The sequence below is a fragment of the Danio rerio genome, chromosome 17, assembly GCF_049306965.1.
Source record: "Danio rerio strain Tuebingen ecotype United States chromosome 17, GRCz12tu, whole genome shotgun sequence".
NCBI lineage: Eukaryota > Metazoa > Chordata > Actinopteri > Cypriniformes > Danionidae > Danio > Danio rerio.
In genome coordinates this window covers 614,085-630,040 of record NC_133192.1, presented here as the reverse complement: position 1 = coordinate 630,040, position 15,956 = coordinate 614,085, and the positions used below count along the sequence as shown (strand labels likewise).

Here is a 15,956-nt window from a genome sequence, read left to right as displayed (position 1 = left end):
GTTGTTATTTTACAAAACAATAGTTGAACGAGTATATTATAAAATAGCGCGTAATTCCTTATTTTATTCACGGTATGCAGCAATTCTTTTTACTCTAAATAGTGTTTATAAGCCATTATTAATCGTTTTAAAGTCAGAATTCTATTTATGATCTGTCAATGTATGCAAACTTTTACATGTTTTGATCGGATTTTCATTGTCTTCACCTCCTGGTCTTTGTAAAATGTTGTTAAGTCCAATAATAAAAAACAGATATTCATTGTCATTTCTTCATAGACATTGAGTGGGCGTGACTAAAGCGTCGTTTGAGTGGGCGGGGCTTGTTGCACGCTGCGTACGTGTACGTCATGGGGCTGCAATGTGATGTAGGCGGGGCGCTGAGCTCGACATGTTTATTTCGTCGAGATGAAAACAAGAGAAACGTTAACATGGAGGCAGATTTCTGTTCATTAACAGACACAGAGGAGCTGCAGAGCTTCATAACACACAGCGAGAGGCAAGAACACACACACACACACACATCATCATCATCAGATCGCGAACTACTGCACTTTATTATGCTGTAATGCTGAATATCCAGAGCAGAACTACTACACGCCACACCAGCTTCATTTATTTATTCACCACAGTGAGTTTTGATTAATCAGATTGTTAAATATTAAAATAACACTTCAAACTGCATAAATTAGCTCATTATTGACTGTACGTTGATCTGTGTAGTAGTTTATAATGTTCACTTAAAGCAAGACATTACATGTGTAACCTTAAGTTATATCTCTACCGTCTATATTATAGATATATACATGTTTATATTTATATATGCCTCTATATAAACAGTGAAAGAATTATTAGCCTCCTTTTTGGTTTGTTTCTCTTTTTTAAATATTTCCCAAATGATGTTGAACAGATTGAGGAAATGCTCACAGTATCTGATAATATTTGTTCTTCTGGAGAAAGTCTTATTGGTTTTATTTGGGCTAGAGTAAAAGCAGTTCTTAATTGTTTTTTAACCCATTTCAAGGTCAATATTATTAGCCCCTTTAAGCTATATTTTTTCCATAGTTTACAGAACAAACCATCATTATAATAAAGGTAAAGTTAGTTTTATATTTGGATATTCACACTTTCTCCTTAATAATATAATATCAGAAAAGTGTTATTTGCAAATTTTAAATAGTGAAATCATATTAGCAGCAAATGACTATCAAAGTACAGCATTGTTCACTGTTAAAAAGACAGTGTTACTGTTGCTTTTAATTCATGCTTATATGCTAATCCCGATTGAATATTCAAAATAACATGGTAAACAAATGACTTCTAAATGAACGAATGGGCTAATATAAAACAAACTTTATATCGTCATACAATATCTTGCCTAATTACCCTAACCTGCCTAGTTAACCTAATTACCCTTGTAAGAATGGGGTTTTAAAACACAGCGTTCTGCTGAATGACTGAAAAGTGATCAGCATGATAGTAAAAAACTGTACATTTCTAGTCAAACCATTCTTCTGCAGTCTCATACCAACAATGGAAATAAGGGCAGTATTAATAGCTATAAATGTGGGAGAGCGCTGATATTATGTGATTGAATTGTATTGCAATATGGAACAATTAAGTGTTGATGTTAAATGCAAAGTAATTCACAAATACTTGAAAATGAAATGATTTAATGACAATAATTCTCCATGGTTACAACTGTATTAATTACAAAATAACTGTATAAAATGCTAAAATATAAAATGATAAAACATATGATAATATTTGTACCCAGCTTAAATGTAAAATTAAAGTTACCAGTAGTAGAAGGAGAGACACAGGGGGAGGGAGAGAGACAAAGAGAGCAGGCCCAGAAGTTAGCCTGATTGCAGTAGAGTCCGAGAAGATAGACTCCAGAGGAGGAGAGGAGCAGAGCAGGAAAAGACGATGGCAGGAAAAGAAACAGAGCCCAAGTTTATCACCTATTTTGTATCTTTCTTGACCATGTGACTAAAGCCCAAATGCTGAGACATTCAAACTGACCAATCAACATGTGACCACATCATAAAACCCCAAAGTCCACACACCAGGCCCTGATCTCATCAGTATCTGCCCTCTGGAGTCAGTATGGACCTTCTTGAGTCAAAAAGACATGTTTAGTCATATAAACTAATGCATATGATCATTCAGCCTCTTACACTCTAGTGAAGCCTTTACATATATTATCTGCTGTCATCATGACAAAGAGGAAATAAGTCAGTTATTAGAGATGAGTTATTAACACTATGATGATTAGAAATGTGTTGGAGAAATCTGCTCTCTGTTACACAGAAACTGGGAAAAAAATAAACAGGGGGCGAATAATTCTGACTTCAACTGTATATCTAAGCTGAAATATTGCTCAGATATGCTGATTATTGGATTGAGACGCACTATTCTGCATATATAAACATTCTTTGCATTTTTGTTCAATTTTGTTGACGTATTAGTGACCACAATCACAGCATTATGTGGATTTGAAGCTGAATTAGTAATCTGTCCACTGATGTATTGGCTAGTTTGTGAAATATGTGGCTGAGATGCATCTGTTTGAAATATCTGGATTTATTTGAGTGTTCAAAAAAAAATGTAAATATTGAGGAAAATTACTTTCAGAGTTGAACACGTTATATTCTGAGCAATGCATATTACTAAAATCAAAACAGGTATGAAGTTCATTCATTTAAAGGTCAGAGAGTTTGCTAAAGCTCCACATAAAGGTTTTATTAGTCTGGTCTAATTATTGATTTGTTTCTCTCTCTTTTAAGAATCGTTCATGGAGGTAAATATTGATTGAGGTAAAGTTAGTTTTATATTTGGATATTCAGACTTTCCCCTTAATAATATCATTTCAGAAAAGTGTTATTCGCAAACTCTAAATAGCGAAATCATATTAGCAGCCAATCAATATCAAAGCACAACAGCGTTCACAGTCAATTAAACAGTGCTAATGTTGTTTTCAAGTCATATTTACATGTGATTACAGACCCTATAATCAAATTAGCGTAGTAGATAATATAGTGAACGTTACAGGCAGTGGCGCCCCCAGAAAATTTTCTTAGGGGTGGCCAGAAGAGGCCGCACCAAATCTTGGGGTGGCACACTAAAAAAATAATGAATTCAGTGTAATGTTATATTTTTGTTTCTGGTAAATGAAATAATGTAGTTTTTATTCATTTAATTAATTATTCTTTAAATTTTGCAATTTATTCCTTGAAATAATTCAGGAAGTACATGGTCAAACCAAATAAAAATCTATGTTTAGTTTAAAAACACTTTATATATATATATATATATATATATATATATATATATATATATATATATATATATATATATATATATATATATATATACATACTGTATAAATAACTCTTTTTTTTTACATGCTTTTATTGTACATCATACGTTATATGACAAGTCTAAAATTAATGAAGATTAATGAGTTTATTATTCCCAGTGATGGGTTGCAGCTGGAAGGGCATCCGCTGTGTAAAAATGTGCTAGATAGGTTGGCGGTTCATTCCGCTGTGGTGACCCTGGATTAATAAAGGGACTAAGCCGAAAAAAAAAGAAAGAATAATGAGTTAATAATAACCCAAACAAATGAACAAACTGAACAAAAGGCATTTCTATATACACACTCACTATAGCCTACCTAATAATATCATTTATCCACATTAGTTTTTGAGCCATTTTATTAATGCAGCTTCTTCTATTGATATACTGTACCTTAAGGTAAATATTAAATTGCCATTGTTGTCTATTGAAGGTGTGTGCGTGCTGTCAACGACGATCGGTAGTGGCGGTTCTAGTTTAAATGACACCCTGGCAAACCACCCTATACACCCCACCTCCCTTGAATTGTTAGATTTGTTATTTAATAAACATAACAAACAACATAATAAAACAACAACTGGAGTGATATGCCAAGACCACTTAAGAAACCTTTTGCATGAAAATTAATTATAACAATTCTAAAGAATTATCTGTGGTCTTAGACCAGATCATGGCTGAGAAATCATGTTATGAAGTCTTACCTCCCTGACTCATTATCCATCCTTTCTGCTTTAAAGCCATGTTTAGTAATCATCATATTATATAAACTTTAGTCGACTTTAAAAACTCGCTGCGTGCCTACACCTCTGCACAAAAGGCTGTTACTCCGGTTTCACGGCACATGAGCTGCGCCTATTTTATTGGCGTGCATGGAAACAACCAACCGGGATTCACACAGGAGTGCGTGAGGCGCGCGGGAATGGTTTTCTGCGCGCATGCGTCAGTTTGCTTTCACCAGCATTGAACCAGAGGGGGAGAGCTAGGTCAGTAACACCAACAATAATTTAGTGACTGCATTTTATGTATTTATTTATTTAAATATTGGGAATTTATAAGTACATTTAAATCAATAATGTCAACAGCAAAATTATATTGGGGTGGCCACAGGGGTGGCCAGAGTTTACCGTGGGGTGGCCGTGGCCACCCCTGGCCACCCCTTGGGGGCGCCCCTGGTTACAGGTGCGAATATAAAACCAACTTCACCTCAATACAATACTCTTCCTTCCCACACTTCTGAATTATAGTGCTTTGATAAGGAGTTTTCACAAGCTAAGACGCTTTACCTTTGCTATATATAATATACCGTAGATTAAAATGTCACTAATGTTATATATTGAAACCTAATGTGGTGATGATGGTCTATAAATGCATTTAAACACTCTTAACCCTTGTGTATTGTTCAGATTGACTCCCCTTTGGTGATGTTGGTGCTGTTTTTGCCCCACTGGCTTCCTTTATAATCACATTTATTGATTGTAAAGAGGGCGATATGGTAGCTCAGTGGTTAGCACTGTGGCCTCACAGCAAGAAGGTCGCTGGTTCGAGTCTCGGCTGGGTCAGTTGGTGTTTCTGTGTGGAGTTTGCATGTTCTCCCCTTGTTAGTGTGGGTTTCCTCAGGGTGCTCCGGTTTCCCCCACAGTCCAAACACATGCGCTATAGGGGAACTGATCAACTAAACTGTCCATAGTGTGTGTGTGTATGTGTGTGTGTGTGTGTGTGTGTGTGTGTGTGTGTGTGTGTGTGTGTGAATGAGAGTGTATGGGTGTTTCCCAGTACTGGGTTGCTGCTGGTTTTCCCTGTTGGGAAGAGGGACGATGTGTCATTTATACTGTTGTCCATCAGCTCTACAACCAAATAAATGTGATTATAATGGAAGTCAATGGGCAGAAACAGCCCCAACATCACCAAAGGGGAGTCAGTCTGAACAGAGTGTTGACGAGTTTATGAAAACTTTCAAAGCATTTTCCCAAAATGTGTGTGAAAAAAGATTCATCAGCAGAAACACAGAGAAAGCTGTGGCCAACATAAGCCTCAAAATCAACCCAGAGTGGATGAAAACGACCCAACAGCACACAAGAGTTAATAGAAAGGTATTGGCCGTCCCTGTGTTTACGCTGTAATGTCCTCCTGCCAGGACCAAGACTCTGTTTGAGGAGATCCGCGCCTCCATCAGCAGTAATGTGGAGGGCGAGCGCTCCTTCTGGAGACCCGTGCTGCCGTGGGGCGGCGTCTTCAGCATCCGGGCGGGCCGCAGAGCCATCGCCAGCACACCGCTGTATGTGGAGATCAGCCTGAAGAACACCTGCACCATCGACGGCTTCCTCATGCTGCTGTACGTCATCCTGCGGGACAACCACAGCTTCGCCAGAGAGGTGCGCGCACACACACACACACACACACACACACACACACACAGACAATATCTGGACAATTACACACATCTGCACAGTGCACACACACATCTGCAGACTCATAAACATCTGTACACGCATACACACACACATACATCTGCACAAACATCTACGTGCACACACACATCTGCACACACACACACACACACACACACACACACACACACACACACACACACACACACATCTGTAAAAACATCTGCACACACACACACACAGACAAACTTGCACAAATAAACACAACAGCACACACATATACGCACACACACACATCTGCACACACACATCTGTACAAACATCCACACACACACACACACACACACTTGCACAATTACACAGATCTGCACACTCATTCACACACACACACACCCACACACTTATCTGCACAAATATCTGCGCACACACATCTGCACACTCATACGCACTCACAAACATCTACACACATGCACACATCTGCACAAACATCTACGCGCGCACACACACACCTGCACACACACACATCTGTAGAAACATCTACACACACATTTGCACAATTATACACATCTGCACACACACATCTGCACACTCATACACACACACACACACAAATCTGCACACACATCTTCATGCTCACACACACACACACACACACACACTTATCTGCACACTCATACACACCCACAAACATCTACACGCACACATCTGCACACTCACACACACACACACTCATCTGCACAAACATCTGCACACTCGCAAACATCTATACACACGCACACATCTGCACAAACATCTACGCGCACACACACACAAACATCTGTACAAACATCTACTCACAAACACACATTTGCACAATTACACACATCTGTACACTCATACACACTCACACACACACACACACACACTCATCTGCACAAACATCTGCACACACACATATGCACACTCATACACGCTCATCTGCTTAAACATCTGTGCACACACATCCGCACACTCACAAACATCTACACACACACACACAACACACACGCACACACTCATCTGCACAAATTGCGCACACACATCTACACACTCACACACACTCATCTGCACAAACATCTGCGCACACACAACACACACACATTCATCTGCACAAACTGCGCACACACATCTGCACACTCATACACACTCACAAACATCCACACACAGGCACACATGTGCACAAACATCTGCGCACACACATACACTCATCTGCACAAACATCTGCACACTCATACACACTTACAAACATCCACACACACACACACACACTCACTCATCATCTGCACACTCACACGTGGGTCTGAAATATGGGAGACTCCCAGGTAAAACGGGATTGTTGGCAGTTATGATTTGCACAAACATCTGAGCACACACACACACACACACACGCACAGATCTGCACATTAATGGATATTAATGGAGAATTGTGAATTTTGACTTTGACCTTTGAACTCCTGGAGGTGGCGCTGTTCCTGGGCAAACGCTTCGTCCAGCACTTCCTGTACCTGATGGACTCGTGCGACTACACCACGGTGAAGATGCTGTGGATCTGGGACCGCATGTCCAAACGGCAGTACCGCTCCGAGATCCACCACGCGGCGCTGGAGATCGACCTGTTCGGGAACGAACACGAGAACTTCACCAAGAACCTGGAGAACCTGATGTCCACCGTGCAGGAGAGCTGGTGCTCCAACTGGAGCTGCCCGTCCCGCTTTCAGGAGCACCTGCTCAAGACCATCTGCATCAGGTCTGTGTTTGTGTCATTATTGTTGGTCTGCAGATATACATGTGTGTGTGAGGGTCTTTGTGTCAGTAATGTTAGTCTGCAGATATAAATGTGTGTGTGAGGGTCTTTGTGTCAGTAATGTTAGTCTGCAGATATAAATGTGTGTGTGAGGGTCTTTGTGTCATTAATGTTGGTCTGCAGATATAAATGTGTGTGTGAGGGTCTTTGTGTCATTATTGTTGGTCTGCAGATATAAATGTGTGTGTGAGGGTCTTTGTGTCATTATTGTTGGTTTGCAGATATAAATGTGTGTGTGAGGGTCTTTGTGTCATTATTGTTGGTCTGCAGATATACATGTGTGTGTGAGGGTCTTTGTGTCAGTAATGTTAGTCTGCAGATATAAATGTGTGTGTGAGGGTCTTTGTGTCATTATTGTTGGTCTGCAGATATACATGTGTGTGTGAGGGTCTTTGTGTCAGTAATGTTAGTCTGCAGATATAAATGTGTGTGTGAGGGTCTTTGTGTCAGTAATGTTAGTCTGCAGATATAAATGTGTGTGTGAGGGTCTTTGTGTCATTAATGTTGGTCTGCAGATATAAATGTGTGTGTGAGGGTCTTTGTGTCATTATTGTTGGTCTGCAGATATAAATGTGTGTGTGAGGGTCTTTGTGTCATTGTTGGTTTGCAGATATAAATGTGTGTGTGAGGGTCTTTGTGTCATTATTGTTGGTCTGCAGATATACATGTGTGTGTGAGGGTCTTTGTGTCAGTAATGTTAGTCTGCAGATATAAATGTGTGTGTGAGGGTCTTTGTGTCATTATTGTTGGTCTGCAGATATAAATGTGTGTGTGAGGGTCTTTGTGTCATTATTGTTGGTTTGCAGATATAAATGTGTGTGTGAGGGTCTTTGTGTCATTACTGTTGGTCTGCAGATATAAATGTGTGTGTGAGGGTCTTTGTGTCATTAATGTTGGTCTGCAGATATAAATGTGTGTGTGAGGGTCTTTGTGTCATTACTGTTGGTCTGCAGATATAAATGTGTGTGTGAGGGTCTTTGTGTCATTAATGTTGGTCTGCAGATATAAATGTGTGTGTGAGGGTCTTTGTGTCATTAATGTTGGTCTGCAGATATAAATGTGTGTGTGAGGGTCTTTGTGTCATTACTGTTGGTCTGCAGATATAAATGTGTGTGTGAGGGTCTTTGTGCCATTAATGTTGGTCTGCAGATATGAATGTGTGTGTGTGTGTGTGTGTGTGTGTGTTTGTGAGGGTCTTTGGGTCATTAATGTTGGTCTGCAGATATAAATGTGTGTGTGAGGGTCTTTGTGTCAGTAATGTTGGTCTGCAGATATAAATGTGTGTGTGAGGGTCTTTGTGTCAGTAATGTTGGTCTGCAGATATAAATGTGTGTGTGAGGGTCTTTGTGTCAGTAATGTTGGTCTGCAGATATAAATGTGTGTGTGAGGGTCTTTGTGTCATTAATGTTGGTCTGCAGATATAAATGTGTGTGTGAGGGTCTTTGTGTCAGTAATGTTGGTCTGCAGATATAAATGTGTGTGTGAGGGTCTTTGTGTCAGTAATGTTGGTCTGCAGATATAAATGTGTGTGTGAGGGTCTTTGTGTCATTAATGTTGGTCTGCAGATATAAATGTGTGTGTGAGGGTCTTTGTGTCAGTAATGTTGGTCTGCAGATATGAATGTGTGTGTGAGGGTCTTTGTGTCATTAATGTTGGTCTGCAGATATAAATGTGTGTGTGAGGGTCTTTGTGTCATTAATGTTGGTCTGCAGATATAAATGTGTGTGTGAGGGTCTTTGTGTCATTAATGTTGGTCTGCAGATATAAATGTGTGTGTGAGGGTCTTTGTGTCATTAATGTTGGTGTGCAGATATAAATGTGTGTGTGAGGGTCTTTGTGTCAGTAATGTTGGTCTGCAGATATAAATGTGTGTGTGAGGGTCTTTGTGTCATTAATGTTGGTCTGCAGATATAAATGTGTGTGTGAGGGTCTTTGTGTCAGTAATGTTGGTCTGCAGATATAAATGTGTGTGTGAGGGTCTTTGTGTCAGTAATGTTGGTCTGCAGATATAAATGTGTGTGTGAGGGTCTTTGTGTCAGTAATGTTGGTCTGCAGATATAAATGTGTGTGTGAGGGTCTTTGTGTCAGTAATGTTGGTCTGCAGATATAAATGTGTGTGTGAGGGTCTTTGTGTCATTAATGTTGGTCTGCAGATATAAATGTGTGTGTGAGGGTCTTTGTGTCATTAATGTTGGTCTGCAGATATAAATGTGTGTGTGAGGGTCTTTGTGTCATAATGTTGGTCTGCAGATATAAATGTGTGTGTGAGGGTCTTTGTGTCATTAATGTTGGTCTGCAGATATAAATGTGTGTGTAAGGGGCTTTATGTCAGTAATGTTGGTCTGCAGATATAAATGTGTGTGTGAGGGTCTTTGTGTCATTAGTGTTGGTCTGCAGATATAAATGTGTGTGTGAGGGTCTTTGTGTCATTAATGTTGGTCTGCAGATATAAATGTGTGTGTGAGGGTCTTTGTGTCAGTAATGTTGGTCTGCAGATATAAATGTGTGTGTGAGGGTCTTTGTGTCAGTAATGTTGGTCTGCAGATATAAATGTGTGTGTGAGGGTCTTTGTGTCAGTAATGTTGGTCTGCAGGTATAAATGTGTGTGTGAGGGTCTTTGTGTCAGTAATGTTGGTCTGCAGATCTCCATTGTGTCAGATGTGAGATGTTGTTGTGCTGTTTGTTAAAGGCCTCAGTCCTCCGTCAATAATTATTTAAATAATTTTTGTATGTGTGTGTGTGTGTGTGTTCTCCTCAGGCCTCCTCATGAGTTTCCAGATAAAGGCCTGATCCAGCGGTCTCTGGACGAGTTCTTCTGCCCGCGGCTGCAGCTCTGCCAGGAGCTCCAGTGAGTGCCTCCTTGTGTGTGCGCGCATGCGTGTTCTCGCGTGTGTGCCTAGATGGTTGTGTGTGCGTGCTTGTGTATTTGTGTGCGTGTGTACCTGTGTGTGTGCATTCTTGTTAAGCTGAATCTGCTTTGCTCACCCATGTGTGTGTGTGTGTTCAGATGTGAGGGTCTGCGTGAGTTCAGCACGAGGCTCTTCTGTCATGGTCCTCCCCCGTTCGTGATTCTCAACATGCAGATGTGGAGCTCAGAGGAGCTGGAGCTGTCCTACCTGCCCTATCACCTGGAGCTCTCCCAGCAAAGGTAAAGCTAAAGCCTCAGTCTTTCTGTGTGTGTGTGTGTGTGTGTGTGTGTGTGTGTGCGATTGACACGACATGGGGGACAAGGATCATCCATTCATTAATTTTCCTTCAGCTTAGTCCTTTATTCATAAGAGGTTGCCACAGTGGAATGAATCGCCAACTATTCAAGCAAATGTTTCACACAGCAGATGCCCTACCAGCTGTAACCCAACACGGAAACACCCATACACACTCACACACACACACACACACACTCATACACTACGGCCAGTGTAGTTGATCAGTTCCCCTATAGCGCATGTGTTTGGACTGTGGGGGAAACCGGAGCACCCGGAGGAAACCCACACCAACACGGGGAGAACATGCAAACTCCACACAGAAACACCAACTGACCCAGCCAAGACTCAAACCAGCGACCTTCTTACTGTGATGCGACAGTGATAACCACTGAGCCACAGAGAGTATTACTGAGAGAATATTAGTTTGTGGGTGAACTGACCCTGTGACATCAGTGTCAACAGTGTCTCATATACAGTAGATGTGTGCATTTCTGACTGAAATCTGAAAACCGTGTGTGTGTGTGTGTGTGTGTGTGTGTGTGTGTGTGTGTGTGTGTGCAGGTACTCTCTGGAAGGCGCCACACTCTTCAGCAGGGACGATCATCATTACTCTGCCGTGTTTCAGATGGACGGCTGCTGGCTGCATTATGACGGTCTGCGCACGGATAATCTGGTGCTGCTGCGTGAACCGCCGGCGCTGCTGCTGCTGTCCTCACTCGTCTACATCAGAAACACACACAAATGACACACACTTCACACACTCTTTTAGACTTTTACAGCACTGTTTTCTGCTTGGAATCCAAGAATCTGTGCGTGGACTATAATAGTTCTGAGTGAATATCAGGATCTGTGTGTGTGTGTGTGTGTGTGTGTGTGTGTGTGTGTGTGTGTGTGTGTGTGTGTGTGTGTGTGTGTGTGTGTGTGTGTGTGTGTGTGTGTGTGAGTGAACAGGCAAAAGCGCTTTCATTAAATCAGCACACATTACTCAGATCAACATTCAGGTAACACTTTACTTGAAGGGGTGTTCATAAGACTGTCATGAGACCTTTATAATGATGTTAAGACACATCATGAGTAGGAATGAGACAACTGTTATCAAGTGTCATTCGCTCAATTAAAACATTTTAAATGCAAAGATGACGTTGGTTGCTATGACGACTTGGCATAAACAAATACATCACAACCTGTTTTTACTGTTGTCATGACAACTTGACTATCCCAAGACAACAAGACATTGTCATAGATCTGTCATAAACATGATTGTCATGAAGCCATTCTAAATGTTATGAATTTTGACAGCATCAATTTATTATCAGTTTAATATTAACGATGCTGTTATATAATGATCAGACACTTTTACGACAGATGTATGATGAGTTGTGTTGTCTTAGTAACGTCAAGATTCCATGGCAACAACAAAAACCGGTTGTCATGTATGCGTTCATGTCAAGTTGTCATTACAACAACAAAAAACGGTTGTCATGTAAGAATTTGTCAGGTTGTCATGACAACAACAAAAACCGGTCATGTTTGGGTTCATGTCAAGTTGCCATGGCGACAACGAAACCGGTTGTCATGTATGCTTTTGTCAAGTTGTCTTGACAACAACAAAAACCGGTTGTGATGTAAGAATTTGTCAAGTTGTCATGGCAACAACAACCGGTTGTGATGTAAGAATTTGTTAAGTTGTCATGGCAACAACAAAAACCGGTTGTCATGTATGCATGCATGTCAAGTTGCCATGGCAACAACTAAACCGGTTGTCATGTAGGCGTTTATGTCAAGTTGTCTTGACAACAACAAAAACAGGCTGGGATGTATGCCTTTATGTCAAGTTGTCATGGCAACAACAAACTGGTTGTCATGTATGAATTTGTCAAGTTGTCATGGCAACAACAAAAACGGTTATCTTGTATGTGATTGTCAAGTTGTCATGACAACCATTGTCATCTTTGCATTTAAGTTGTTATAACTGAACGAATAACAGTTAATAAGAGTTGTCATGAGCGTGCATAAATCCTCATATCATGTCATATAATGATTATAAAGGTTTCATAACAGTCTCACAAAAGACAATATTTAAAAAAAATGCTGAAAGCCGGTAACCATTGACTGCTAATATAAAAATGCAAATACCATGGAAGTCAATGGTTACCGGTTTCCAACATTCTTTTGAGCAGAAAGAAACTCAAATAGGACAAATGAGTAAAGGTTTTACGTGAACTGTCCCTTTAATTGAATATCATGTTCCATCTCTATATATTTAGTAAATCTGCTGAAAATATACATCACAATTTACACTTATGACTTATTTCTTCACAGTTCACGCAGAAATCAACATTTACTCAGTATTTACTCACAATCCACAGCTTCCAAACCTGCTTATGTTTCTTTTTTGATGCTTAACACTAAAGGAGATATTTTGAAGAATGTTGGAATCCTGTAACCATTGACTGCCATAGTAGGAAAACACAAAGACTCTGGGAATCAGTAGTTTAAGTTTTAGTAGTTATTTCTACCAACATAAACACACACACACACACACACACACACAAAGAGATGAATACATGAAACAATAACATATTTCAGATGCACAGTAAATAAATGTGTTAAATAACCAACAACCTACCTCTTCTGTAAATAAATGAGCAGCAAAAGAACACAAACATTTCTAATAAATAGTTTTAAAGCTGTTGAAAGTATTACATATCTTCTTTAGTGTTCAACAGAGGAAAGAAACTGAAACTGGTTAATAAATAATGATAAATAATCAACTCTATTTCTGATGAACTGAGAGCTGTTTGGGGGACAACGGTGCTGATGAGAGTTGCTGAATCTGCCTGAGCGCACACTTATGACTGTAAATGATCTGTTGTTTTTTAATCTGCATTATTGTTTATTCAGTTCTTCATCAGTCTGAAGATCAAGTGTCAAAACCACATTATCACACACATGCTCAATGGAAATCATTCAGTCAGTGTACATCAAGATCTTTCCAGCATCAGATGCTGTTTGTTTTCATTGCAAATAAAACTTTATATTTGTTTGTAAGCCTGTATTTGTGAGAAAATGCGTAATATTCACAAAATAAAATGCCACAGTTTGAACATAGACATGAAAAAGACACGTTCAAGGTAAACAAATGCCAGTCTGTAACACTGATGCACAGATTTGAGCTCGGTGTCATTTTATAGTAGACACTTGATTGTGGATTGTAACAAAAGCTATGTGTCTTTATGTTTATGAACATGATAAAACAATACATTTAGATGATATTGTAATGCAGAAATATGCGTTTTACAAAACACAATCAAAGCTAAATATCTGAAGAAATTATATTCCGAATTTTAAGCTTATATCTGAAAAAACAGCTTTCAGTGGTTTGCAGTTTAGCTGCAGTACCAGACATGACCACTCGGATTGCATTGGTGACCATATAAGGGCGTATACAAATACATAATCAATTTTTTCAACCTTTGACATTATTTGTAAGGTAGGCATCAAATTTTTAAGTAGTATGGGCAGTTTGGTGGTATTTGATTTGAATTTACTCTCTAAATAAATAACTAAATAAGCACGCACATGGATTGCTGTAGCGAAGTAATGCTTTACGACTCTGAGGAGTGTCCTTGTCGTAAATTAATAAATAACTGTTGCTTAGTAATATCTATCAAAATTCAGCCAGCAGATATGGAAACAAGACATTTTAGGTTTTCAAATAATATATAGTTGATTATAATTGCTTTATGTTTGTACTATAATGTTATGGTTTATAAATGTCTGCGCAAATGCTCCCACAGGTTGTAGAGTGACAGTAAGTGTGTTTCGTTCTATTAATGTTCTTAAATGACAAAAGCAGCAGTAAACTGTATATTCGGGAGACCCAGACCTTTCCAACGATATATAGTTTGTCATGATTAGATTACAATTTAGTTGCAGTATAGTGATGTAAGCAGAAGCGCTCCCTCTGGCAGACTGTACAATCTGCCATATAATGCATTGGTTCTATAAGTCAAATTGTTTTCTGATATCATAACATAAAATGTATAAAGCTCAGGCAAAAAAAATTTAAAAATCTCCATAATCTGTTTTATATGCTCATTTATTACTCCTAAGTATTACTCCTTATAAGTCCACAATTGACCATATATGGATTGGTCATGAATATTAATAAGCTACTGAGCGCGCACAGCATGATGAATGCTGCACACGGACAATATAAACCCCTCAGGTTAACAATGACCTGTTTTGCTAACGAGATCTGTTGTGCATAAAGGCTAATGTATAATTAGACTTGATAAAAGAGACAGATAGAGAAGTGGTGTGTCGTATTTTAAAGCTGTAATGTCAAAGGAAACAGCCAGGAGTAAATATCAGCCTCTTCACGCGATTCAGCAGTCACGTGTTTGTTCACACATACGCTTCAGACTGCACAATAAACACAGCATATTACCAAAACAAACAGTTAAACATACCTTGTGCCTGTTCAGAGTGGAGATGAATTAGTTTATTCTCTCTTAATCCTACATTTAGCGCCCTGACACGTCCTAGTACACAATCTGAGCCTCCCGCTTTCAAAATAAAAGTCCCACATTCACTGTAGATTAAAAATAACTAAGGTGTCTCACTGGGAGACATTGTGGCTCACCAAACACAGCCTGAGGCATCCATATAATAATCCCAGTGCTGCGTATGAGACAGTGTTATGGATGCTGATCTCCTGATGATGCCGTTGCTCATCAGGTCCTAAAGTACATGCAAATGATGAGGGCGTGGCCTGTAGATCGCGTAACAGTCTGTTTTGTGTTCTGATTAGCCTTGGGCAGGGATTAACAAACTTGTTCCTGGAGGTCCGGTGTCCTGCAGATTTTAGCTCCAACCCTAATCAAACACACCTGAACAAGCTAATCAAGGTGTTACTAGGTAGACTTGAAATATCCAGGCAGGTGTGTTGAGGTAAGATGGAGCTAAACCCTGCTCGGACACCGGCCCTAAAGGAAACAGAGATTGATTGGGGTTTTACTCTTGTGGAATTTACATGAGGAGGAGGAAACTATTGTGTGTGAGGCTCACGGTACGGCCGTTTCCATACACTGACCTCTTGTTATCCGACTATGTCTAGATATATACCCAGATTGTCTTTATGGGGCACTGTGAAAACACAGATATGAGAGACAGCAGGTG

General features: G+C 39.7%; 1 protein-coding gene and 1 long non-coding RNA gene across 2 annotated transcripts; one reads left to right on the top strand and one right to left on the bottom strand.

Annotated features, from left to right (window-relative positions):
- The first annotated feature begins 388 nt into the window (after window positions 1-388).
- Window positions 389-13,823, top strand: gb:bm035769 (expressed sequence BM035769). The gene is made up of 6 exons (XM_073927986.1): window positions 389-496; window positions 5,492-5,729; window positions 7,223-7,509; window positions 10,325-10,414; window positions 10,574-10,714; window positions 11,334-13,823. Exons 1-6 carry the CDS (start codon window positions 429-431, stop codon window positions 11,515-11,517), a joined length of 1,008 nt encoding a protein of 335 aa, XP_073784087.1. The 5' UTR covers window positions 389-428; the 3' UTR covers window positions 11,518-13,823.
- Window positions 10,815-15,370, bottom strand: LOC137488161 (uncharacterized). Its single transcript, XR_012393150.1, has 2 exons — window positions 15,248-15,370; window positions 10,815-11,492 (listed from the first exon to the last, which is right to left on the bottom strand). It is a non-coding gene; the product is annotated as an uncharacterized lncRNA (long non-coding RNA).
- Between the last annotated feature and the right edge of the window lie 586 nt (window positions 15,371-15,956).

Excerpts from the sequence above, each read along its gene's own strand:
- gb:bm035769 (XM_073927986.1), top strand. The coding sequence starts at position 429 with ATGGAGGCAGATTTCTGTTCATTAACAGACACAGAGGAGCTGCAGAGC. Across the intron at positions 5,730-7,222 it reads ACCACAGCTTCGCCAGAGAG|GTGGCGCTGTTCCTGGGCAA; the intron begins GTGCGCGCACAC and ends GAACTCCTGGAG. Across the intron at positions 7,510-10,324 it reads CTCAAGACCATCTGCATCAG|GCCTCCTCATGAGTTTCCAG; the intron begins GTCTGTGTTTGT and ends TGTTCTCCTCAG.